Genomic DNA, 27,656 nt, shown 5'->3' on the forward strand with positions numbered 1-27,656 from the left:
CAAGTTGTTGTTCCTCTGTATCGAGCCTTGATAAGACCCCATCTGGACTACTCTGCCCAGTTATGGGCACCAGGGTTTCTTCGTGATGGGGAGGAAGTGGAGAGGATCCAGAGATGAGTGACCAAGATGATAGAAGGTCTGTGGAATGAACCTTATGAGAATAGGTTGAAGATTTGTGGGTTGCAGAGATTGGACGATAGGTGAAGGAGGGGTGATATGATTGAGACATTCAAATTACTGAAGGGTTTCTATAAGATTGATCCAGAAGATATTTTTGAAAATATGACTGGTGGTGGGAGGACTAGGGGCCATGCATGGAAGCTGGGCAAGAGCATGGTTGACAAGGGAGTTAGAGCTAGGTTTTTTACTTGGAGAGTGGTGAATGAATGGAATAAGCTTCCAGAGTCTGTTGTTGGTGCTACGACCGTGAATGAGTTCAAGGCAAGGTATGATAGATACTGTGTCAATGTCGAATAGTTGTTCTTGACATGATGATAGGGCCTCCCTCGATGAGTCTGTTGACTCCTTGGAGTTGCCCAGAACAGTAATAATAATAATAATAAATCACAATGTTGGAAAATTTTTGTAGAAGTTTGATTGCAACACCTGATTTGTTTCCTAACATTACACTAGCTCCATCAGAACAAAATGCAACGAGATGATTTTTTAAATAGTTATCAGAAAATCCATATGAATTTAAAGTAGGTTATAGTAGCATGTATACATTCTGCGGTGGTATTTTCTAGTTCTACAAGATTATTAAACAAGAAGATCAAGGGACTCTCAAATTTGAGAAAAATTTAACAAAGGGCTCGCGTGAGCCCCTTCTAGCTCGCCACTGGTGATAACACACTTCCGTGGGGAAGGCAGCAGCTCTTCCTACCCCCAGGCCCATAAAAAAAAAAAGCATCTGTTTTCCAAGAATGATTGGATCAGGAGGACATGGAAATAGTCTCTAGTTATTCTATATATTTTATTTCTGAGTGTGAGATGGTTTATGGTATCATATGCTGCAGTTAGGTCTACAAAGACTACTTCTATGGCTAGTTTTTGCTCATAACCATTTTCTATCTGTTGAGAGAGGTTGAGAATTTGTGATGTACAGGATTTGCTTGGTCTAAAACCAGCCTACTCAGCAATAAGATGGGGTTCAATTAGGGGTTGTAGCTTATTCAAGTGGTGGCCTTGCTGAGTAGTGATGTAGGTCTGTAATTTTTTGCTTCGGTTGGAGTTTTCCCTGGTTTCAGAAAGGCCACCACTTTAGCATGCCTCCAGATAGTTGGTATCCTTAGGATTCTGAGGCAAGTGTTGTATAGGTTTAATAACCACTCTTTAATCCTGTATCCAAAATGTTTAATTTGTTCATTACAGATATCATCAAGGCCTGCAGATTTTCTAGGTTTTAATAGATTTATGCAGCATTCAGTTCAGTGATGGTGAAATCTAAGTTAATCATATTTTGTTCCTCACTTGCGGTTCTAAGTATTATTTTTTGGGTGCTTTTTAGGGAATTTTCCATTCAGCAGCAACTGGTGAACAGTTTGATTAGCTGTTACCTGTGGATGCTCATATGGCTTAGTGAAATCCTTCCTAATTCTTTTGATAAAGTTCCATGCCTTTCTGCTACTATGGCTCATATCAAGGGCTTCTATTTTCATTGTTCCATGAGGAAAGCCTTTCCTCTGCCATCTTGGAGCATAATTTTTCTCCTGCATGGATAGTCTCCTCTGAGAAGGGGTTGGTGTTGTAAATTTGCAAGTAATTAGCATACTGGGCATGCATGTCACTGGAAAGGTCAGGAATGCAGTTTGTGTGTGGCATCCATGGAAGATGTGTTTGGTGGAGATTTTCCTCAGTATTTTTATGAATTGGGAATACTCTCGAATGTTTGGCAGGACTAGTTCTATGGAGCAGTGAGGATCTTCCATGTTCATTTAGTCCAATTAGTTTTTTGAAATTAGATCGTTGTCTGTAAGGGATGACGTTGGCTAATGGCTGGATTGAATTGAAACATTATAGGTCTATGTTGAGTATGCAGAATGGGATTTAAAACCTTTTTAACATAGATATTTTTGAGCTAACAAATATTAGGTCAGGGTTATGGTCTCGCTTCCATCTGCCACTGTTGAATGATGTATGCATTATTATTGAGGAGGATGTTGGGGAAGGAGAAAGCTTCTTCTGGCAGTTTATAAATTGAGGTGATTGAGATATTTTTAAATGTGATTGTAATAAACTCAATGTTTCTGTTGTTCATTGAGTCAATGGACGATAGAATTAAGTTACTGTACTACCATAATTATCATGGGATATCTCTTTGAGTTTCATGCCATGGATGTAAGGTCTGATGGCACTTCCCCTCTGTGAGTTTCTTGCAGACAGAGCATGTTACAGTCATTATCTCTGCAAATATTTGCAATGGGATCTTGCTCGACACTGGAGAAACCTTCAACATTAAATGATATTATTTTTAGGCCTGGCCCCAGATGGAATCCTTTAGGGCAGGAATTTGGGAGCATTTTAGTTCGATCACTTGCATTTGATTGATAGTAGCTTTAGTTTCCCTAATGGGTATTAACAAAGTGCAGGAATGAGAACCTAGCTGCTGCGCACCCCAATGTTATATTATATCATGAGTGGAATTAAGGTGTATGAGGAGGGTGACTAGTGCATGCCTCAGGTACAAATTAAACAGTAGTGTCTTAGTACAGAAATGATATAGCAGAATATTTGAGGGAAGGATATTCAGTTTGCTGATGATGCAAAACTGGTGAGGACAATAGTTGATTATAGGTGGTATAGATGTGTTGCAGGATGACTTAAATATATTTACACGATTTGCAAAGGACAATGATTGTAAATTTAATGTTGTAAAATGCAAGGGTAATGCATTTTGGGATGAAAGGGTTATATACTTCATATCATATTGATGGACTAGATTACAGGAAATTGAGGCTATGGATGTGGGGTGATCATGGATAGAGATTTGAAATTCAGAGGACATATTGCAAGTTCTGGCAAACTATCTCAAAGGATTAGTTGGATATTGAAGAACACATTGACAAGTAAAGATATCCCTCTTTATAAGCCTCTGATTTGGCCACATGTTGACTATGCACAGATTTGGTCACCTGCATTTCTTTTGGATCGGAAGGTGGTGGAGAGAATTTAGATGAGTGACCAAGCTCATGACAGGTTTGTGGAGTGTTCCCCATGAGTATAGATTGAGGGTGTGTGGGTTGCAGAGTTTAGCTGACAGGCAGAGGAGAGGGGATATGATAGAAACTTATAAGCTACTAAAGGGATTCTATAAGATTGACACATGGAAATTTTTCATTACATGGGTCGTAGAGGTGAAAACAAGGGGTCACACTTGGAAGTTTTCTAAGAGTGTGGTTAGTAAGGTGGGACACAGACTGTTTTCTTTATTTGGTGAATGAGTGGAATGGATTGCCAGAGGTGGTTGTGAGTACCTCAATAGTTCATAAGTTTGAGATGTATGATAAGATAAGTATTGTGTTAATGATAATAATATACTTATATATACAGGGTGTCTAGAAACATGGAGAAAACTATTATTTTTATATATGTTAGTTGCATTCTTAAATAACATTCTTAAATATATGCTGGCCTGGTTGGCCGAGCGATAGCATATCCACCCTGCAGCCAAAAGGCTGTGGATTCAAATCCTGCCGTGGGCATGGATGTTTTGTGATTGTCTGTAGAAATACTAGTGGTGGTGGTGGCGGATGGTAGATGGTGTCGATGTAGTTGGTGGTGGAGACAGAGAGTGTAGAGTAGGTGTCCCTCAATGAGTCTTTGGACTCCCTGGAGCTGTCATATAATAACAATAATATGATCAGTATGTTTTCCTTTAAAATATGTTTTGAAATATGCATCTCCTCCAGGCACCTTTGCAGACAAAGTATCATGTTTGTCTGTATTTGATGGAGCATATCCGTATTAATATCGTGACAAGTGATAGTAATTTGATCTTGGTTTTGGATTTTCTCAGAATAAATGTTTTCCTTATCAAAGCCTCAGAAAGAAAAATCAAGAGGATTTAGGTCAGAAGATTTCTGGACATTCACTGGTTCTCTTTCCTGTCCAATTCCTTACAAAACATGTTTGTTTAATCAGTTGTAAATTGGCATTGTACAATGGGGATGGAAGAGAAGGGGGGCAAAATCTAATTTAAATTATTCTGGTCAACCAACAGTGGAGTTTTATGCTGTTATTATTGCTTTAATATTTCCAGGTAAGTCTTGCCAGTATAAAAGAATGGACAAACTGTCACCTTTCTAGCTCCTTGCATTTTCATTGGGGAAGTTCAGAGAAGATTTCAGTGGAATAATATTGGTAGTTTTATTTATTTCCTTCTCCATTCACATAAAAGTTCTCTTCATTGAAAATGACACTCCACATAAAAAAGTGTTGGTTTTTATGTGGAGATGTTTCCATCAACTCATCAGCACATTTCCACTCATTGGACCAGATCATCCTCTATCATATGCTGCAGTAATTGTAATTTATAAAGATGTAACCTTTATTTCTTCAGAATATCATTCTACAGTTTTTTTTGTACTACCAGTTCAAGGCTCATGTGCAAGATATATTTTTTGAGCTTGCAATAATTGTAGCAGGTACATCATCCACCATCTCATCAGCCATGCAAGGTCAGCCCAACCAAGGTTTGCCTACTACAGATCTCATTTCTTTAAATTTGTGGATGAACTTGCATACCACATTGTGAATAATGGCTTTTTTTCTGGATGCCCTTGTGTTAAACTCTTCAGCCACTCTTCTGTGGGAACAGCATTCTCAGCCACATGAAAGGATAATCTCAGTGAGTGAAATGCATTGCCATGTTAACACTTTGTTAGTGAATGATTTTAAGGAGAGGTATGATAGGAATTGTATGAATAATGGTTCTCTAACACTAATGATAATGATTTATTTTATTTTATTATTTTTTAGGTACTTGAAGTGTGATCTGGAAGCATTTGACACAAGAGATTTAAACTGTAAATTTGATGTCATTCTTGTTGAGCCTCCTTTGGAAGAATATCAACGAACATATGGAGTACCAAATATGAAATTCTGGACGTGGGATGAGGTTAGTTTTTTTTAAAAAAAAAAATGCGTATGGTATTAGATAGATCAGTGATGATGATGAGTTTTTCAATAATTGTTGTTTATTAAACTGTTGCTTACATTTTAAACCAAAGTTATTAATTGCAAAGAAAAACTATGGAAATCATTCTGTTGTATATATAGGATGTATGTTATCCCCTCTGTTATTCATTATCTATATGGATCACATTATAAAGGAAAGCGGTATTAAACCTGATATCAAAATTGGAGATATTAATCCCAGCTCTTTACTTTATGCACATGATGTTATGTAATTTGTTACATGCACATGATGGTCTGTAATTTGCTACTTCTGTCTTGGAGCCACCTTTACGTAATAGAACTATCTTACCCTCTTTCCACTGTCTTGGAACCTTGCCAGATTGTGACTTGGATTAAACAACTTCATCAGAGTCACTGCCAGTTCACTTACACATTCTCGTAGCACATGAGCTGACATACCATCCAGGCACACTGCTATATTCACATTGATATTTTTGAAATATGCTGAGTATCTCCTATTCATCTATCTCAATGCTCACATCAGTCTACAAAGTTACCTTTGCAGTTACTGAGGTAACTGCAAAGTCACCACCTGGATGATATACCCTTGCAAAGTGATCACTTGATAACTGAACTATTTTTTCTGTTTAACTTTTCTACCTTCATCACTGAGTAAAGTTAACTTTCCATAATATTTCTTTCTCTAATTTGCTGCATGGTGAAAAAACTCTTTTAGATTTACTTTGGCCTGCTTAGCTAATTTTCACTCGAAATCAATATCCTTGATATCTTTTTAGTGCACTCTAGTTATGTATTATAGGCATTCATTCCATCTCAAAAACTGTGGGATAGAATAAATCTTTCATGCTTATGGAAAAAAAATTACCTGATTGGTATTTCTAGTCCCTCATCATTAATATTAATATTATATTTTGTTTGTTTTTCAGGCTGTTTGCAACATGTACACATCTGAAGTTCATTGATTTCTGGCAGAAGGCAAGGAAAGATCTAAAATGCACAAATAATTACTTGTTCTTGTCCTATTACTAGTTGTCTCAGTAAGATCTTTGAGAAAATAGTCAGTACTTGTCTTCTACAGTTTCTAGAGTCAGCATTTTTGCTAATACTCAGTGGATGTCTGTTACAAGTGATCAATATTAGACCATTTGGTTCACCTAGAAGCATCTATCAGCGATGTGTTTCTGAAATATGAACATTGGTATCAGTTTTCTTTGATATGGAAAAGCTTACAAAAGTTTAGATGTTAATTCTTTGGTATGTTCAAAGACCTTTATAATCTTTGTCTTCTTGTTTTATAAAAGACTTTCTCTCAAATGAATCATTCAAGTCTGAGTGATGAACATACTTTCTTGATCATACTGCCAAGTAGAAGGTATTTTCTAAGAGCTGTATTTGTACAGTACACTCTTTTTGTCATAAAATTAACTATCCTCTGACTGTAAGGCAACACCTTTTATGTTGATGACCAGGGGTGGCTCGTGCATAGGCACTGAGGAACTGCAGCACCCCCAAGTTTTCTCGATACATAAATATATTTATTAATTTATTTATATTTGCTTGTAATATTTAATTTTATCATCAGCAATCCTATACAGTTCTCTTATTTTATATAAAAAATAATAAAAATCCATCTTGTAGCACTTAGGAGGGCGAAGGATGCTAGCAGCACTGTGTTTACCACAGTGCCATATTGCTACGCGCGTAAGCATATGTACGTCATAGTGAGATGCGAGCTATTAGCATAATGCGGCACTGTCCGTCGTGCAGTTCCACTGTTTTATATGTAGTAGTGTGTTCGTAGTGCTTATTGTTTACTCCGTCTCTTTAAATATTTGGACATTACAATTAAAGACATAACATTTGTTATAGTTTTTATTTTAGAACATTATTGGGGTTATGATAATGAATTTTATTTTTAAATAATTTTGAATTATACTAAACTGTATAATTTTATCGATAATAAACAATATTTTTTTATGAAACAAAACAAGAAGAATATATTTTATTTTTAAGTAATTTTGGATTATACAAACTATAATTTTATCGATAATAAACAATATTTTTTCATGTTTAATTTTTTTTTAAATTTTTACCATAATTTTTCTCGATAATGGATATATGATAATGGATTTTATTTTTAAGTAATTTTGAATTATAATAAACTGTATAATTTTATCAATAACATAATATTTTTTCATGAAACAAAACAAGAAGAATATATTTTATTTTTAAGTAATTTTAAATGATACCAAACTGTATAATTTTATTGATAATAAATAATATTTTTTCATGTTTAATTTTTTTTTAAATTTTTACCATAATTTTGATATTTTATCCAGACACGTATATACTGTACTTACAGCGTGTATGTATATTTTGAAAGTTGCAGCACCCCCACGATTTCAAGCCACGAGCTGCCACTGTTGATGACTTTTCTTGTGACAGTATATAGGCAATACAGGATGGGGGGAGTTAATTCTAGAGCACAACTGTAGGAATACTATCTGGTCCATGTGCCTTATTAGTGTCAACATTAATTATTATCCAAGACCTCCAGGGAGTCAAGGACTCATTGAGGAAGCCATACATCATCCAAACAGCTGTCATACCTTCCCGTAGATGCATTCACTACCCCCTAAAGGCAAACTGTTCCATTCACTCACTGCTTTGTGAGAAAAAAACCTAGCTCTTACCCCTTTCTTGACTGCGAACAAACTTAACTTCCATGGATGACCCTGTGTTCTTTCCCTACCTTCCATATAATGAAAATTTATCAGATGATATCCTATAATACCCATTCAGAAGTTTATAGACCTGTATTGGATCATCCCTGTTTCTCCTGTTAATGAGAGTCTGTAATCCACATACTCGAAATCCGTCCTCATAATCTAAATCCCATAATCCAGCTATAATCTTTGTATCTCTTCTTTGCACCTTTTGAACAGCTTCTTTGCTAGCCTGGTTGGCCAAATGGTTAGCATATCTGCTCTCCAACCAAGAAGCTGCATGGATGTTTGTGGTTGTCTTATTAACTGTTTACCATATGTACAGATATAACCTGTGTCCTGGTGCAGTGTGACCTTTTGATGTCTTTGCTCCATAAATATGAAACCAAAACCAAACCACAGCTTCTTTATCCCCTTGGAACCTGGGAGACCAAATCTGTGCACAATAATCCAGGTACAGTCTTATCATGGCCTTACAAAGAGACAAAATGTGATCCCTTATTCTTACATGTCTAGGTTCGCTTCAACATCACAATTATCCTCTGAGTTGTATTTGCACGTTTTGCTATGTAACCTTTGAACTTCAAATTCCAATCCACTATTATGCCAAGATCCCTAGCCTCATCAGTTTCTTGTAGCATAACCCTGCTGGAAACCTCATGTCAAAATGCATTATTTTACAATTATTAACATTAAACTGTTAGCCATCTTGATTTGCCCAAATTTCCAGCCTATTCAAATTGTTCTGTAAGTGCGGATATCAGCAGCATCCATGATTGGCCAGCCTATATTTGCATCATCACAAAACAATTTCACAACTCCATTTAGACCCTTCCTAATGTCATTAATATATTAGATTGAACAACAACCATGGCCCAAGGACTGAACCCCTAAGGTACACCACTGGTCACCTTAAATCTGGCAAATTCACACCCACTGTATATCACTTTTTTTTTTATATCTGTCTGTCAACCATCCCCTGATCCAAATCAAGAGTTTATATTCCAATTCCATATTTTCCAGTTTCTGCAATAGCCTTTTGTGTGATATCCTATCAAATGTCTTAGCAAAATCCAACATTATCATAATGTATACATTCCCTTTATCCAACTCTGCCATAGCATTGTTATAAAATATGAGCAAATTGCTAAAACACAACCTTCCTTTAGTAAACCCATGCTGCTCCTTACAGAGTATAGCTTGTTCCATTGCTGTATGCGAGTTCTTACCAATTTCTCTAAAATCTTCACTACCACACCAGAAATACTGATTGGTCAGTAGTTAGACACATCAGTTTTTGCACCACCCTTATACAATTGGAACTATCATATATTCCTTCCATTCCTGTGGTATCATTCCTGAGCTTGAGACTGAAGTTACACAAACATGTGAAAGGCCTAGCTAATTTGGCTGACCATTCCTTTAGCAAATATGCTGATATTCCATCTGTCCCTATTGACAAATTCTTATCCAGGTTATGCAACAGCTCTTCAACCTCATTTACATGGACCTGTAACTCTTTACCCAATGTAGCAATAGCACTGTGCACCATGGTTGATATATCTTAGCAAAGTGAGTGCTCATTAATTGAAACAACTCCATTAGCTTCTGATGCTAGAGTACTATTTGTTGCATTCAGTAAAGTTATTCTTCCACATTCATTCTTTCTTTTGCTTGTGGCATAATGATAAAATTCTTTTGGATCCCCTTTAGCCTGCATAGCCAATTTCTTTTCATACTCCAATTTAGCTTTCCATACAATACTTGTTACTTTTCTTGTCTGCACTTTATGTATTTCATAACTCCTCTTACTCTTTCTCACGATATTCTTTCCACATCATTTTTTTCTTGTAGATCTCTTGCTTAATAAGGTTGCACATTCATTTCACTCCCAACCTATTTCTTCTTCGAACACTAGGGATAGATTCAGATACCATCTCATTTACACACTTTTCAGTTAGTTTTTTCAGTTAATCAGGATTTTCCTGATGCCTTTTAGCAAAAGTTCAGAGGAGGCATGCAGTTTGTGGTAGTGTCGGAGGTGACTTGCCTTGGTTATCCAGGCAAGAGTTGGAGTAAAAAAACTGATGCCAAGTCAGCATTAGCAAGGGACCAGAAGGCTTGAACTTTCAGTTGAGCAGGAGGTAAGTTTATTGCATTGCACTCTTATGAAGTCTGCTCTGGAATCGTTGATAAATTTTTTACACTTGTTTTGACCTGTAGTTTTAAATATAAACCATTGAACATAAGCTGCATTTTTATCATGAACTGCAGAAGCACATTTTTATGAGAACCATGGCTTAGATATGGATAGGGGATTTGCAGTGGAGTGGGGATGATGGTTCTCATGCCAGTGAAGATTATTTCAGTTATTAGTTCAGTTCAGATGTTTGAATCAGGAGAGTAGAAGCAGTAATCTGACCATTGAAAAGAGTAATAAAAATTCTGGAGGTTATCCCAGTTGACACAATTATAGTGCCAATAGGGTATGAGGCTGAGATTGGTTGGGAGGAGGATAAAATGTAAGGACACTTGAATAAGATTGTGGTCATAGAATAAGTTTAATTCTAATCACAAGTAACAGTACCTTTAAATAATGATGATGGCTGTTTATGGTGAGCTTCTAAGAGATCTCAACAAATTTTGCTTCATTCTCTCTCTCTCTATTGTTACTGGCCTTGGTTTCCATTTGCAACAAGTTTTCTCGATTTGTTTCCAGGCTTTAAAGAAAATTCTTTGACAGTCACACATTGGAATCCATTCATCCACCATATTTTGATTTTCATCAGTTGTTAGCATCCAGTGGTGTCAGCAAGAAAGCTTTCTTTAGGAAAGCTTTCTGTTCTAAGAAGTATAGTGTCCATGTGGTGAACAGAAATCTAAGTTGATCTAAAGTATTCTCCCATTTTTATTTTGCAAATAAATCTTCCAATATTGCTGATATCAGCGGGCTGTATCATACAGATTAAATAACTTTTTCTTATTTCTCTAGGAGCCTGAGGATGATCTTTTGCTACATTTGGACACTACTTAAATTAGCCATTGTTGAAAACCTGCAATGTTCTTTTGCAGATGTTTAAAATAGTAAACATCAGAAAAAAAAGCTAAATAATATTTGCAAAACAAGTGCAAAACAAATTTGCAAAAGCAAAGCAAAACAAGTGTTCTCTGCCAGGTTGGCAGGAAAACGACCGAGAGGAAGACCAAGATATAGGTGGATTGATACGGTACAAAGTGCTTTAGACGATAGAAATATAAGATCTGATAATATTGGAGTGTTGACAAGTAACAGACTGATTTGGAGGAAAATTGTAGATAGGAAATTAATAATGATGTAATTTTTTTTCATGTAGTACTATCATATCCTGTACACCCCTTGAGGGTACATGGCAGGAATTTGATGATGATGATGATAATATTTGTTTAAAACTATTAAATATTTAAAGATATATTTAATTTGTTTGCAATAAACAGTTGAGGATAATAACTAGTTGAAAGTTTATTTTTCACTTGGTTAGACTATTATAAATTTAGTTTAATCCTTTATCCAAGTGTGAGCAAACAAAGTTTGCACCTGAAAATATCTTCAGGAGACTGGGGTAATGTAATACAACACTGGGCAACTCGCAGCAAAGGTGGAGCAAGCTAACATCACTCCTATCTCAGGATCTCCCATAATGCAAAACACATCTCCTTACAGATATGTATAATGTTATGCATTAAGGAAAAGGCCACTACCCAGACTAGTTTCGACCTTTATTGAGGTCTCTTCAGTGGGAGCCAGGTCCAGAGGTGGAGATACCAGGCAGAAGCAATGGCAGGTCATCTTTACTTATAGGAGTTGCCAAACTCTAAATCCAGAGTAATTTAATGAAAAGGTGGCACACTGTTTGGCAACTCCTATAAGTAAAGATGACCTGCCATTGCTTCTGCCTGGTATCTCCACCTCTGGACCTGGCTCCCACTGAAGAGACCTCAATAAAGGTCGAAACTAGTCTGGGTAGTGGCCTTTTCCTTAATGCATAGCATTATACGTATCCGTAAGGAGATGTGTTTTGCATTATGGGAGATACTGAGATAGGAGTGATGTTAGCTTGCTCTGCCTTTGCTGTGAGTTGCCCGGTGTTGTATTACATTACCCCAGTCCTGAAGATATTTTCGGGTGCAAATTTTGTTTGCTCACACTTGGATAAAGGATTAAACTAAATTTATTATAGGATAATAACTATATACTACATTTAAAATTTTATGGGATGACAAAAATTACTTTTAAACTTATCCTTGTATATTTAACTAAGTTGAAGGCTAGTAATTTGAATTTTATAATTTTGCATGTGTAATGTAATGATAACTTTATTTTGCAGATAATGAAATTAGAAATTGAAGAAGTTGCTGCTCCTCGTTCGTTCATTTTTCTTTGGTGTGGATCATCTGATGGTTTGGATTTAGGCCGTCAAGTAAATATTGTTGACTTACTGCAGTTTTTTTTTTTTTTAATCATGTTCCATTTATTTTAGTTTCGTTTTAAATTACAATGTTTATTTAACATTAATATTTTAATTATTATACATTATAGAACATTATTCATGCTGTTAAAATTGCTTTTCTTGAACATTATTAAGCTATTAAAATTGGTATATTTGCTGGTTTGGTTTACTGACTTATATAGCATATCTGCTCTTCAATCAGCAGGTGTCAAAGTTTAGCCTGTACATGGATGTCTTTAGGTGGTAGGCAAATTTCATTGCCCATTGAGAGACCACCACCTTGCTTATTCAAGATCTGAAGTGACTTGAAAAAGTTCCATGTTTGGCCTTGAGAGCAGAGCTTCTGGATTATCTATCCCTTACTCTATGCACAGTACTAATATATTATAGGTTTAAAAGGTTTTATGGATGGGATTCACATATAAAATCCCAGCTAAATGCAATACATGATATTGATGAAAATTATGCAGAGGACATAATTTGGTCATAACTCCTAATAGTTCCTGAACAGCAACAAGAAAACAGCTATATAATATAGCTACACTCCTATCTGAAAATGTTCCTTCACGTCTCACTTGACCAAATAGATAGCATTTTGTGAATAATACCATGGGCATGGATATTTTATGAATATGTTTAAGTGATAGATGAATTTTATTACTCACTGTGAGTCTCCCACTTTGTGCCTTATTAGAGTCCTGTATTGGCATGACAAAGTTACATGTCTAGCATATTTGTAATACTGTACTTGTAGGTTTCTAACTTTTCATGGGTGGGAGTTGCATAATAATAAAAAAAAATCTTGGAATGAAGAAAGTGAAGATGACATCTTCTTCTTTTTCAGCCATTTTCTGTCCACTGCTGGACGAAGGCCTCCTCCAGTTCTTTCCACCTTTCTCTGTTCTTGGCAATGGTTGACCAATTTTCCCCAACAAAATTTGACAATTCATCACTCCACCTTCTTTTAGGACGTCCTCGGCCTCATTTTAAAGTACAAGAAAACATAATAATGGTATATTAATATTCCAGATGATGGCAGCTTTAATTAATATAGGAAAAACAGAAGCTGGTTTTACTAAATTCTCCAGAGACAGAACAATCTGTTAAAATATCTAAACTTAATAAGAAATACAAGGTACTACATGAAAGTCTGGGAATTTGACACTAAAAAAAAAAAAATACTCATCCTAACTCCTAGTTTCCACCATCTTCTTTGAAGTGGTCCCCTTAGGAATGTATACAGTGACCCCAGCAGTGTTTCCATGATTTCCTGCATCCTTGGAAGTCCTCAAGTGTGATTATGTTGAGCACTCCCTGTGACTGTGCCTGGATCTCCTTAGTCGTGTCAAAATGACACTCTTTCAGCCAGAATTTCATCTTGGGGAACAGGAAAAAGTCTCAGGGAGTGAGGTCAGGCGAATATAGTAATGACTATTGTGTTTTAAGCCAGGAACTGTCAAACAATAAGACATCATTTGCAGCAGTGTATCTCACGATCTCATAAACATCATGGATAATTCAACTATGATCTGCAAGGGTCCGCGCGGTTAGCCTAGGGGCTTTGCGCTTCACAAGCATATGCCTGGGGAAGGAGTGTCCTAGGTTCGATTCCCATCGACCGCGAGGAGCTTAAGGATCTTCCTCAGCCATAGCCAAGTTAGCTGGTCTTGGGCGTGGACAGCAGGGTGTTTTCCGCCAGTTTATCTGGGGTTTTTCATCCCACAAGCAGGCAAACCGGCCCCACGAACACACACAGATTACAGCCAGGAATACTGACCCAGCCATAGGCCTGATTCATCAGCTATGCCGGTTCTGGAGCCCGGATAAAATTTGGGGGGGACTGAAATGGTTCAGTACCTCCTCGTAAAGGGGGGGCCCATGGCCACTGTACCATCACACAGAAAGAAGATCTGCAAGGATAGCCTTGTGCACTTTTGCAATGGTATTGTTGTTGTACTTTTCATTGGTTGTCTGTCCTTGGAGCATTTGTACCACAAAAAAACTTTTTTTTTTTTTGCAGTACAAAAAAGTGTTTTTGAGGTTGAAGCAAAATTTGATGCAGAAATCTGCTATTTCAAATGGAGGAGAAAATCGGTGAACCACTAAAACACAACATTACAAAAATTCACATAACCCAAGAACACAGCTTCTCAACTTGCCAGCACTTGGCATACTGATTCACAAAGTGTATTGCTTGGCCCTTATTGTTTCATTGTTTCAGAAGGCTGTACTATAATTGGTCTGTGTAATTTGAAACACTATTCAAATTCCCTGAACTTTTGGGGTAGCGCCTCATATACTGTACAAAGGAAATAATTTTGCCATAACTCCTAACAGGATACTTGTATTTGATTTCATATATAGAATTTAGAGTGGTCTGAGATATCTACATTCTAATATGCCCAGTGATAAGTTTGATGGAGTATCAAAACTTTTAGCATATTTGAAAGGTGGAAGAGATAAACAGCTGAGTTAGGACTTATCTATCGATTCTAAAATTTAGTGCTTTTTTATTTTTAAGTGTTTCCCCCTCCCCATCTCCATCATAAAACATTGACTCCTTTTCTCAGTAACATTCTTTACAAAATCTATACTATAGATTTTATGATGCCATATTTTTAAGATGTGGATGGTGAGCTAATGAATAATGGATATAACTATATAATTATGGATTTTTCAGAGTGCACACTTTTTCATAAAAAAATGTGTGTTTTGATTTTATAACCTTTAAATTTCAAATACGTTTAAAAAAAAAAAGTAAGGGTTACTCAACTTAAAATTGCAACAGGGTGCCAGAGCCCCTAGAGCCAGCACTGTCTCTAATTAACTGTTGACAGATGAATAATCATCTCTAGGGATATATCTCTTTGCTTTATACAGCGATATCACATGTGACTGCTGGAATATACATATTGGTATAGTCTATATTCTGAAATAGTGGGTGTCTTAGTACTTATTCCAGTGTGTGTGTGTTTTTGCGTGCACAAAAGAATATACACATTATTTTGTGGAAATATGTATATTTGAGAAAAAGAAAGAGAATTAAATATTTATATTCTATTTTTTGTTCTAGTGTTTGCGCAAATGGGGATTTCGTAGGTGTGAAGATATCTGCTGGATAAAAACAAACATCAAGAATCCAGTGCATTCTAAGAACTTAGAACCTAAAGCCATTTTTCAAAGGACAAAGGTTGTTTTCTTGAATATAGTAATATCGATGATATAATTTCTTTGTTAATTTCATGTTTCATTGATTTTTTATTTAACATGTTAACATCAGAGTGTCACTGGTAGGGTGGCACCTAACATGTTGTCTTTCTTATCGGACTGAGGAAAGGATTATTTCTTTGCTTATATCCACATCACAGGAAAATTACTTTATCCTTTACTCTCTACCCTGTAAATATGTTGCATTGTAGCTGTTATATGATTTATATAAGAGAAATACAGTCATCAGTGAATATAGCAAACTTCCTAGGAAGCTTGCTATATTCACTGATGATATATTCACAAACTTCCTAGGAAGTCTGCTATATTCTAGGAATTTAAGGTTCTAGGAAGCATCACTACTTTAGAGCTTTCACCACTATGCTTTTTCAGTAATTTGCTAAATAAGAATTAATTACACAAGAATTCCTCCTTTTACACAGCTAATGTATCATTTGAAAACGCTGCCCATACTAAATAAAAACATTTTAATTGAATATAATAAGCAATGAAGAAAATTAAATCGTCTGTAGGCTTTCAAAATCTCTTTTAAAATACATTTTTTTATTGTTTTTTCTGCCAGTATAACCACCTAGGGGGTAATGTTTGAAACAATTGAAAGTTTATTAAAACTGCATAATATGTATTCATAATTATACATACAAGTGCATTTTTAAAAAATTCTTTTATTGAGAAATATTTGGACAAGGTAGTGTGCACTGACTGCGTGTGTGTGTGTGCATGTGCGCAAATGTGTGCTTGTGTGTAATTTCACAATAATGGACCATAGCTTTGTCTACATTCTGGCAGACTTGCATACCTTAGTCAAGGTTAAGATCAGTAGCCATAAGTTATATTGAAGTGTCAGCAGCTTGAGACAGCGATTTAAATTCTTTTAAAGGTATGTCCTTTGTTGGTACATTTTCTTCTTCATGCAAGTTTAATAATTACTAAACATTTACAAGTGTCCATTTCATTTCAGTCCCTTTTACAATCATGTGCAATTTTTGCTTTCTTATCACTACATTTATATCCCTTAATTAATTCAAGTATTTAAGGCTCAGAAGTGATACTGTTTTCATTTCATTTTTATTATTGGTACTCCCTTTTTCATTGTTCCTTTTATCCACAGTCAATGTTGAAGGATAATTTTTTAATATAATAATATTTATATAGGCAGCATACAATTTCATCAACACATGCATGTCTAATGTGGTCTGTTACCATGGTAACTGGAGCTAAAGCATGTCATTAGAAACCATGTAAAGTGAGGTATTACTGTATGAAAAAAGCAGGAAAAAAACTTCATGTGCACAAGTCACATGGAGAAAAGACACAAGAAATAAGAAAAGCCTCATTTACCAGGTTATTGTTGATAATATCTTCATTCTAGTTCTAGATATAAGACAATTTGAGAATATAAGTGATCACTGCAAAGTTTTAGGTAGGATAAAAATGAACATCACATAAAAAATAATTTTTAAGAAAAAACTTTTTTAAAAAACTTAAAGTTGAGCAACTTTTACAAGTGAGCTGTAGACTCAACTATACAAAAATTATTGAAAAAAAAAATTAAACAATTTGAAAATAAGAGCCAACGAAGCCAAAGAAAACATAGACTGATTCAGCTATGGAGGCATATGGCGAAGTTGTCTCTGCAAGGATAAAAAAATAAGAACACTATGGAGGACACCAGAAGTTAAAGAAGCAGTCCCAAAAAAGAAGAAATGAGTAACAGATGCCCTAAAAGAATACAGACAAAAATGTAAGAGCTAACACTTTTTTTACACTGTTAAGCTGTGTGTAGCTTAACAGTGTAAAAGTAGCTAAACAGAAGTTATGAGAAGACTTTGATAAGACTATAGATGCTAAATATCACAAAGAGTGGCAGAATAATCTGAAAACTATTGAGGAAGCTTCTAAATGGAGGAAATAATCTGCAAAAAAGCAATCATAAATGATAAAGTTGACTTGAAAACTGAAGATAAAGATATTCTAGATGTTGCTAGTAATTACTTTGAAAGATTGCTAAATGAAACAAGGAATGATTGAACAGTAATAGAAAATAGTGAAGTAGAATGCACTCAGGAGTACATATCAATACTTGGGATAGAAAAGGCCATCTGAAAGCTAAAATGTGGAAAGGCAGTTGGAGTAGATGATATATTCAACCAGAAATGCTCATGTATGGAGGTAAAGTGTTATATGACTACACCTCATAATTGATAGTTGGTCTGGTCACAAGGTTAGATTCCAGATGATTATGTTAGCGCTATCATTGTTACCATCTTAAAAAAAAAAAAAGGATATAAAACTGAATGTAAGTGGAACAGAAGAATTTCTCTACTAAGTGGTCCAAGTAAGATTTATGCAAACATACTTGAGTATTAATATTAATAAATAAATAAATAAACCTTAATATTAATAAACAAAATAATACTTCCTTGACGACAAAGACACCAGTTCATGACAGATTAAACATAGTATTTCATGATTTATTTCTTATCAGCAACTTTTTTAACCCTCATATTGAAGCATTATTTGTTAGGTCACTGTTGAAAGTTTGAAACAAAGAAAGTTTGCACATAAAATCTTCACAACTAGGCTAATTGTAAAAGACTAAACAATATGTATATAGCCTCTATATACATTGGACCTAGTGGCCTAATACAGGTAAGAAGGAGTTATGTTATGTTCACATTAGGCATGGCCTATTACCATTCAAAACCGCAACCACCTCAAGGATAAGGTGGTTAACCCTGTGCCTCCCAGTGTGTCCTATGTCTGTAGATACGTTTGTTCACAGGGCTTGATTTGCCTGTTCTGGGAGACGAAAAACCTGAGTTCCTAGGTTAAAAAAAACCCCTTCCTCCTTATGACACCAGCTAACTCACCTTTAGTTGAAAGAGACCAGTTAAAGTTCCTCATGTCTTGGACAGGAATCAAACCCAGGTCTTTCCAACCAAAGGGCTTCATCTATACTGACTGAGCTATGGAGGCTCAGCTTCTATATATATTGTATTATATATTATATATAGCCTCAGAATACAAGTAGCCTACTTTGTGAAGATACTTCAGATGCAAACTTTGTTTGAAAAACCGTGGATAAAGGATTAAACAAGAATATAATTTCTTCTCAAGCATAATTTACTTTCTGACTGAGGAAACTTTCTATGGAAGAAAATATGGCCACATCAAAGTCCAACATTGACAGAGTGCTTCTTGCATTGCCACTGTAATGAAGATGAACAGCACTGAGAAATCCATGGATGCTGTGACGTGCTGCATTTGCAGACTAGACATCATCAACACAAAAAAGAAAGGCCTTATATGTGATTTTTAGTGCCAGTGGTTACATGTTGCAGTGAAAAATTGACAAATCAGCATGCTAGCTGCTCACCACCTTTAACCAGTCTTCCTCTATATATATACCTCCCTTCAGTAAAATAGCTCCTAAACTTGGAAAAGCAATGAAAGCTTGGAGCAAGCAGTGCCTCATTACTATTGATAAGACTTTCTCCTGCAAAATGAAATCAATAGAAACAGCTTGAACTGCTTCATGAGCAGCACCTCAACATAAATGCCCCCCCCCCCCATCACACACACACACACACACACACACACACACTTAATAACACTAGCCAACCCCATAACTTCATTGTGTGAATGGAATACAACTTAATCAAGGCTGAAAATAAAAAGTTCAGTTCCATCATTTTTGACTTTTGTGCAGGATGATATCATAAGTGATATAATCATAATATCAGGATGATGATATGATATCATTTTTCAGTTAGCTTAATGATATCATTAAGTGGATTTGATAAATGAAGAATGTAATTTCCATCCCAGTAAAATTATCCGGTACCACTGTTTTAGGCCTACAAAAACGTAAGAAAAGCTGGAAAAAACCTACTGAGCCTCATAAAAGTGACCTGTTCTACACCAATGAAAACATCAGATTGAATAGCTGTGGTGAACAAGTTCTAAGGCATTTCCTCACGTCATGCATGCAAGCCAACCTGACTTATCTTCGCCAGCATGAACAAGGTTAATGACTGCAACAAGAATGGTGGTGACAATGCATTGATCATTGACAATAAAAAGGAATGCTAGTGTGGAAATTAAGCACTACTAGCAGGCATTATCAAAACAATACAAGCATTGCACTGGAAATATGCATTACCCATGAATCAACAAGAAATTCTACAGAATTTTTCAAATCCACTTCCATCTCCATTCTTCATAGCCCTACTTTCCTAGCAGAAAGTCAAATTTCAACTCCCTCAAGCACCACTCATCCTGACTTTCCAAGTTACACAGTCTTCAACTCTTTTCAACTTACTGTACATATGTTCACTCTGACATATACCATACTAGAGAATATCCAACCTAGAATCAACCAACTTTGACCTTATATGACTTGAAAATCTCTGGCCTGCTTGATCAATTGCTCTATAGATGCTACCACACAATAAGTGAGAGGGATATTTTTTTTATGGGCAATGCAAGAACACTCCTCTGTGAGATGGATATTCATCTCATGAACATCCATGTCCACATCAGGAATTGAATTAACAGCCTGTTGGTTAGAGAGTGAATGTGCTAACCACTTGGCAAAGCAGGCTAGAAATAATTTAATGATTTAAATCTATTTTCATAATAGTTTACATATTTCTAGCTGTGTTCACAAAGGTAATCATATAATCATCTGCCATCTTTTCATATGTTTAAAGTCTTCAACAAAAAAAAAAAGTTTGCATTTTTAAAAATTTACTTGATGGATTAGTCAAATCCTGTTTATGCATACTCATTATTGCTTGCACGTCGAAACATTTTCTCCAAATTTTGTGCAACACCAGTAAAATTGTGAATTAGTGCAATAAAAAGATAATTATTGTACTAATTTATTACATTACATTTCGTATTTATTTATATTGTGAAGTAATTTTGTATTTATCTATATAAATGTTTTACACTGTTCTTCAGGAACACTGTCTGATGGGCATAAAAGGTACAGTTCGTCGCAGTACAGATGGAGATTTCATACATGCCAACATTGATATTGATTTAATTATATCTGAAGAACCTCAGTATGGAAGCATTGAAAAACCAGAAGAAATTTTCCACATAATAGAGCATTTTTGCCTTGGAAGAAGACGATTGCATGTATTTGGCAGGGATACAACTATTAGACCTGGGTGGTTAACTATTGGACCAGGTCTAACAAACAGTAATTTCAATAGTGAGACTTATACAAGTTACTTTACTAAGGGTCCAAATGATTACCTAAGTGGATGTACAGATAGAATTGAAGCTCTTCGTCCTAAATCTCCACCTCCCAAAGTTAAAGGTGGAGGAGGTCCAGGAGCAACTAACAGAGGTGGATCTTCAAGAGGATCTGGATCAGCAAGAGGTGGTGGTGGTGGTGGAGGTGGAAGAACAAAAAATTTTGGAGGGAGAGGTCGTGGATCACACAGAGGAAGATAGCGACTTTCATTGAAAGTTTAATGTGTAAATTCTTGCTGATTTTTTTTGTGTGTGTAAATAAACTGGAAAGTTTTTATTGCATTCTGTGAAAGCCTTCTGAACATATTTTATGTCCAGAAAGTATGTTTTTTTGTGAAATATATGTGTATTTATTATCACTCATTTATCTATTGTAATCTTTTATCTATCTACAATTATAATCAAAGTTTTTTTCATATCTTTGGGCATTCTACAAACTGATCATTCCTGCAAGATATTTTCTTACATATATTCCATACTGTTTATTTGGTGTGTGTGGTGTTTATTCATTCCATTCCATAAAGGAAAATATATTGTAGGTGATCACCTAGTGAAGAATTAGAAGAGTGAAACAATAGAGAAATAAATTTAAAGGGGAAAAAAAAATTTGATGGCTGACCACAATGGGCAAATTATTGATAGCTAGAGTTTCACCATAATCCCAATGCCATATTAATGTACAGTACTTTATAGTAAATCATCAACATCATCATCAAATTCCTGCCATGTACCCTCAAGGGGTGTACAGGATATGATAGTACTACATGAAAAATTTATATCATTACTAACTTCCTATCTGCAATTTTCCTCCAAATCAGTCTGTTACTTGTCAAGACTCCAACATTATCAGATCTTATATTTCTATCCTCTAAGGCACTTTGTATCATATCAATCCATCTATATCTTGATCTTCCTCTGGGTCATTTTCCTGCCAACCTGGCAGAGAACACGTGTTTTGCTAATCTTTCCTTACCCATTCTGTTTAAGTGACCATACCACCTGAGATTAGCTCTGCTAACACATTCCTGGTGCTGACAATGTCAAGTTCTTTCCTAATATCCTCATTTTTAATATGATATTGCCATTGATGCCATCTGTTCACACTTCTAATCTTTCTCAAGACTCTCATATCTTAGGTCTAGTCTTTGGTCAAGTGTTTTACTTCTGACCCAGCTCTCAGATCCTTATTCTTATTCTACACTCTATTATATGGAAAATCTTATTCAGTGGATTGACAGATTTATTTTTGTACATATTCATAGCTGTTCAGAAGTAAATTAATGTCGTCATTGAAAGAGGAAAATGTAATTTTTTTAGATGCTGAGTGTAATATTTGTAATATGTTTATGCCAAAAGAGATTGGAGGTTAGAATAATCCTTAAAAGAGATCTCATCATCTAGAGATTTGGATGTTGTCAAAAGTCAAACTGGAAGAAATTGGTTCTTTTTTTTTGCAAGAAATAAAACAGGATCGTGTTTCACAAAATGGCATTGAAAGTAACAAGGTTTTAATACCCTGCTGTAGAATAGTTTGGAGATCAGAATTTAAGGTTGTAGAAGTTGATATTCTGAAAGCTTTGTTGATTTCAGTAGTGAGGTTTGCAGTCTACTGTCATCAGCAAAGTTAGATTTGCAGTTCAAGTAGAGAGGGTCATTGATATATATAGAAAGGAGAAAGCAGGTGAAAGAATATAGCCTTGTGGAAACCTAGCTTTAGTTGCAAGGTCTGAGGATAAATATCTATCAACAGAAAGTTGGCAACTTCAGTTGCAGATATCAGAAGTTAAACCTCTGTTGAAAGCTTAATTGATAGACCTTTATGCCAAGCCCAGTCAAATGTTTTAGCAATGCTAAGTGATTACCGGAGTCCCCCCTATCTGTGGAAGGATAAGGGGGGGACTATGGTAATCCCTTATTGGGTATCCATGGGGGGGGGGTGTCTTGGACTACGTTCCAAGATCCTCCCCCTCCCTTTGTGGATACCTGAAACCATGGATAGTACTGAACCACTGATTTTTACCTATGTATACATACCTATATTGAAGTTTCATTTATGAATTAGGCCACAGTAAGAGGTTACCAAACAATAACTAATAAAATAGAACAATTATAACAATATACTATAATAAAAGTTATATAAATGTGGATTCTTTCTCTCAAAATACAATATCTTGTTGTATTATACTCACCCTTCTTCTTGTGATGTTATGAGATGACATAGGCATTGTGATGTAGCATTTGGCTGCTATTAACTTTCTGATAATATGTCAGAAGGAGGAGGATCATCGAGCCATGGCAATGTCATTGGTTGTCAGGAGCAGATGATGTCAATGGGTGGAGATCCTAGATAGTTGAAGGTTATTTTGCCAAAACCTTTTGGAAGAACATTGTAATCGGAAGTTGTCTCTTTGTTGCCATTAAAGTGTTGCTGCAGAGGTTGTAATCCTTCGATGATCATATGGGTAACAGTAATGCTGCGTTACATCTGAGGATTGTATTCCATAATTTTGTCCTTTAATGTCTGTGCAATTCAAAACACTTCAGCAAATTTTGATAATGTTCACATTGCCGGTTCTTCTTCAGTTTCTTCTTCCTCTGTAGATGACTCAACAAGTTCTTTCAGTCCCTCGTTTGTTAACAATTCTCAATGGCCTTAAATATGTTCTTCCATTTCTTCATCAAGCATATCAGCAAATCCTTCTCCATCAATTTGTCTTGCTGCATGATTGGTTTTCCTAACTTCTCCATCAATCCTCGGGAATCTTTTAAAATCATTGACGACTTCACTCCATAAGTTCTTCCATCAGGCATTTACAGTTTCTGGTTTTAATTCAGAATTTAATTGCAGCTTTAATGAATGTTATTGTGTCAGCAGTAGTGAATGATTTCATGCATTGCATCATGTCCACATTAGGGTCTGCATCAATTGCTGATCGAATCCGATTAAATACAAGGTGGGTATATATGGCCTTGAGAAACTGAATGATGCTCTGGTCCAAGGGACTGAAGCAATAGGGTTGTATTTGGAGGTAAAAATACAACCTTGACATTTCCATAGCAAACCGATTCAGGATAGCCAGGTGCACTATCTATTATTAATAGGACTTTAAATTCTAACCAAGCTTCTTCCAAGTATTTTTTCACTTATGGGATGAAGCATTGGTGGAACCATTCCATCGACAGATGGCTATCACCCATGGTTTCTGATTATGTTGGCAGAACACAGACAGATAGTTTTTGTTTTTGAGAGCATGTAGGTTTTTTGCTCTGTACTACGTCTGGCTTTTATCATATGCCCTTCAGCATTGCCACATAGCACCAGAGTTAATCTGTTCTTTCATGTTTTATGCTCTGGTGCTTCATTTGCACCTTTATGAATGTAAGTTCTTTTGATTGGTATTTGTTTTGGATGGTATTCTTTCTCAATCTACTTCAACTCTGTTGGAAATGTGGCAGCAGCTTCTTCATTGCAGATGCAGCCTCTCCAGTAATTTTTATATTTTTCAGTCCAAACCTATTCTTGAATCTGTGTAACCATCCCTTACTTGAAAGGAATTCCCTCATTTCAGGGAATCCCTTGCTGAAGTCTTTTTGTATAGGCTCAATTCTTTCTGATGCAGCACGTTGCTGTCAATCAGAACATGTTTTCTGTTCATGTCTTTCACCCACAAATTTAATGTCTTTTTCATCTTAACTAATCACTTATCACACTGTGGCAATAACTTTTGCAGTTTGAGGTGCGACAGCAAAACCAGCACAACTTTCTTTTTCCTTCTTTGCAATTTCACAGATAGAAGATTTGTTTTTACCTAGATCTTAACATACAATTTTTTCATTTTATTATTATGTCCAGAACTTTCACCTTTTCACTTAAAGGAAGCACTTTATGACTCCTCTTTGGCACATCTGAAATGCTAGCACTGTTACACTTTGGGGAAATTAAGTGGTAAAATGCTGTAAGGATTGAAGTGTAATTGAACATAAGCACTGCAGTGCTGCAACAGTTGATCTGATAACCAAGACAGCTACTAAGTGACTAACTGGTGGGTAGCATATACAGGATGGATATGCTGGAGAAAAGGATGATTCACGTCAGGCAGGACGGCACGAGATTTCATCATGCTACTCAGAACAGCACACAATTTAAGATGTATGAATTGTTTATTTCTGGAATTTTCCATTTAATATTTTTGCACTAGGATTGACCCCAGGTAACGGAAACTGCATATAAGGGGGATTACTATATCTTAAGATTCTCAACTATTCTGTGACGTTCCATATTCAAAGATGGATGACATAAGTACAGTCCTTTCCTGCTTGTAGTCATTTATTTGAGAGGCTTCAGGGAATTTTGAAAACTTTGACACTTGTTGCATTTGTTAATATGATGATTATCTGATTTATTATCTGCAACAGAAGACTGAGTCAAATCATATGATGATCTTGATTTTATAAATATAGATTGCTTAGAAGATATCAAGTTATTTTACTCAGAAGAGTAGCTGATTATACAGATCTGTTATCATTAATTATTGAAATACATAACATCAAACTAAATATAAAAATACATTAAGGGCATTTTTTTTTCATAAGCAAGAAATTGGAGAAATGATGTGAATACTGCTATTCAAACTTGAGTTCCATAAACGCTGTGTCTTAAAGAACATGATATAAGTTAATCAGAAATAAGATTATAGGAGGGAGAGAGGGATTAATATTATTTAACTCTGATTTCATAAACAACATTAATGTCTTAACTACTTATAAGGAATTAAATTTATTTTTCTTACTTTATGGATTTTTTGATCTTCCTGTATTATCATCATCATCTCAGGTGACATCTTCATATTGAGGGTCTGCTATTATGGATCTATCCATAATGTAACACTGGGGCTAATACTGCACAGGGGGCCCCAAAGAATCAAGTGCAGGGGAAAAGATTCCTATATATTTTTGACTATAGATCTGTGTGTGTTCACAAAGCCAGCTTGCCTGTTCTTAGGGATGAAAAACCTGAGTTTCTGGGTGGCAAAACCCTCCACCTCCATATGAGACTGGCTCACCTTTAGTCAAAAGATACCAGATAAAGGTTCTTCATGACATGGACTGGAATCAAACCCAGGTCAGAAAGACCTGGGTTTGATTCCAGTATCAGTTGATATAGAGTTTTGTCTATATCAACTGAGCTATGGATGTTCTTCCTATATAATAGAATACTTAACATAGCAATAACAGTTGAAGATCATCACTAGTTGTAGGGCAGGGTATAGGAAGAAAAAATTTTAAAACTAATTAGCAATGAGATAACAATAGAAGAACTTAATTCAGTTAAATGTTTTGACAAATGATACCCATTACAACCTCATGGTTTCAATTTTAAAGGCAAGATAACTTTTCTTTCAACTCAAATCTCTAATATATACTATTTTCTTAAAGGATTTCTGCCAGATACAAGTTTCCTTCTGCTTAAGGAAAGACCTTTATTTAGTTCATTTAATGTCCGACATGCAATCATGTCATGCTATAAATACCAGAGAACATAAATTCAACACACAACAGAAACTACACAGTAATACCAGTAAACTGTCATGGAGTGTTCATACATCTGAAGTTGCATGATGCAGTCACACTGTTTATTAGCCAAAGAAGAGAGAGGTAGCATAAAGAACAGTGGTTCTCCTTTGCAAATTTAATAGACATTAAATCCTCGAAATCATGAATTTCAGGTTCCAGGAAACTACAAAGACCTTCTGGATAATGTTGATAGGGTGACAGCACAAGTTTCTCCAAACCCTTCTTCAGCATGTGTCCATTGTTGGGTGATAAGCTACGAGGTCAGCTGTGGACCTTGAATAGTGCAATCCTTACCAGTGGTTGCTGATTAATTGGTGGGCTTCTAAGTATTGGAGGAGTTGTCTATTGATGACTTTAATATATTGATCACATAGCATATTACACAGAGTATTGGCTGCTCATCCCTAATAAATGTAGAGTTAAATACTGTTGTTGAAATGTGGAAAACTTTATTTTTATTTTTTATATTGATCCCATACACGAGAGGTCAAGAGACCTATAAGCACATCAGTGCTATGTGTAGGGTGCAGATGAGGACTAAGGCTGTTCCAGAGGACAGAGGTGGATTGAGTAAAAGAGGCAGAGGAGAAACAGGTTTGGTGTGTTGGCAGTTGCACTGTAAAGGAATGCTGGGCAGCTTCTGCACTTGTGTATTAACAGGTGCAACGGAAAGTCAAGGAATGATACCTGCCAATTCACTGGAGCAATGACCATGGAAGTAGCTTTAGAATAGACACAGGAAGTTGAAGTGAATCTGTAAGAGAGAAAGATCTCAATGAGCCTAATTGCTCACATCTGGACAGCATCAAGGATTTTAAGGGAAGTTTTAGGTGCACCACGCCAAACATGTGAGCAGTAGTCTAAGCATGGGCAGATTTGGGATTTGTATATACAGGGTGTTCGGGATAAATTTGACATATTTATAATTAATTATATTTTTCCGTAAGTTACATGTATTAACACACACTTCTCTTCATTTAAAAGTTTGGACCCTTCTTCATTCATATACAAGATGTCAGAAAGGATGGATAGCTGGAACCCACCTGAATCATGGAAGAGAATAACTTGTATCATGACGATTCGTGCCCGCCATCAAAATAAGGATATTACGACTGCTGCCCAATGCTCCCTGAATACAGTAAAAACAATCAGGCATGAACTAGAGACTTGCAATGGTGACTACGAGGATGTAGCAAGAAGAAAGATCCCTAGCAGA

General features: G+C 35.7%; 1 protein-coding gene across 2 annotated transcripts in view; it reads left to right on the plus strand.

The window, feature by feature from the left end:
* Mettl14 (methyltransferase like 14) overlaps positions 1 to 27,656 on the plus strand; it is a 364,896-nt gene that overhangs the window by 83,146 nt on the left and 254,094 nt on the right. Inside the window, exons 7-10 of one of the 2 annotated variants that reach the window (XM_090409119.1) lie at positions 4,978 to 5,116; positions 12,248 to 12,340; positions 15,444 to 15,560; positions 20,567 to 21,229. In XM_090409119.1, coding sequence (XP_090265245.1) covers positions 4,978 to 5,116; positions 12,248 to 12,340; positions 15,444 to 15,560; positions 20,567 to 21,067 — 850 coding nt within the window. In that variant the 3' untranslated portion in view covers positions 21,068 to 21,229. Of the gene's footprint in view, positions 1 to 4,977; positions 5,117 to 12,247; positions 12,341 to 15,443; positions 15,561 to 20,566; positions 21,230 to 27,656 lie in introns of those variants that run through there. The other variant, XM_090409120.1, reaches the window with a different exon arrangement.

The sequence above is a fragment of the Typopeltis vanoorti genome, chromosome 19, assembly GCF_054136105.1.
Source record: "Typopeltis vanoorti isolate ZY-2024b chromosome 19, IOZ_Tvanoo_1.0, whole genome shotgun sequence".
Lineage (NCBI taxonomy): Eukaryota > Metazoa > Arthropoda > Arachnida > Uropygi > Thelyphonidae > Typopeltis > Typopeltis vanoorti.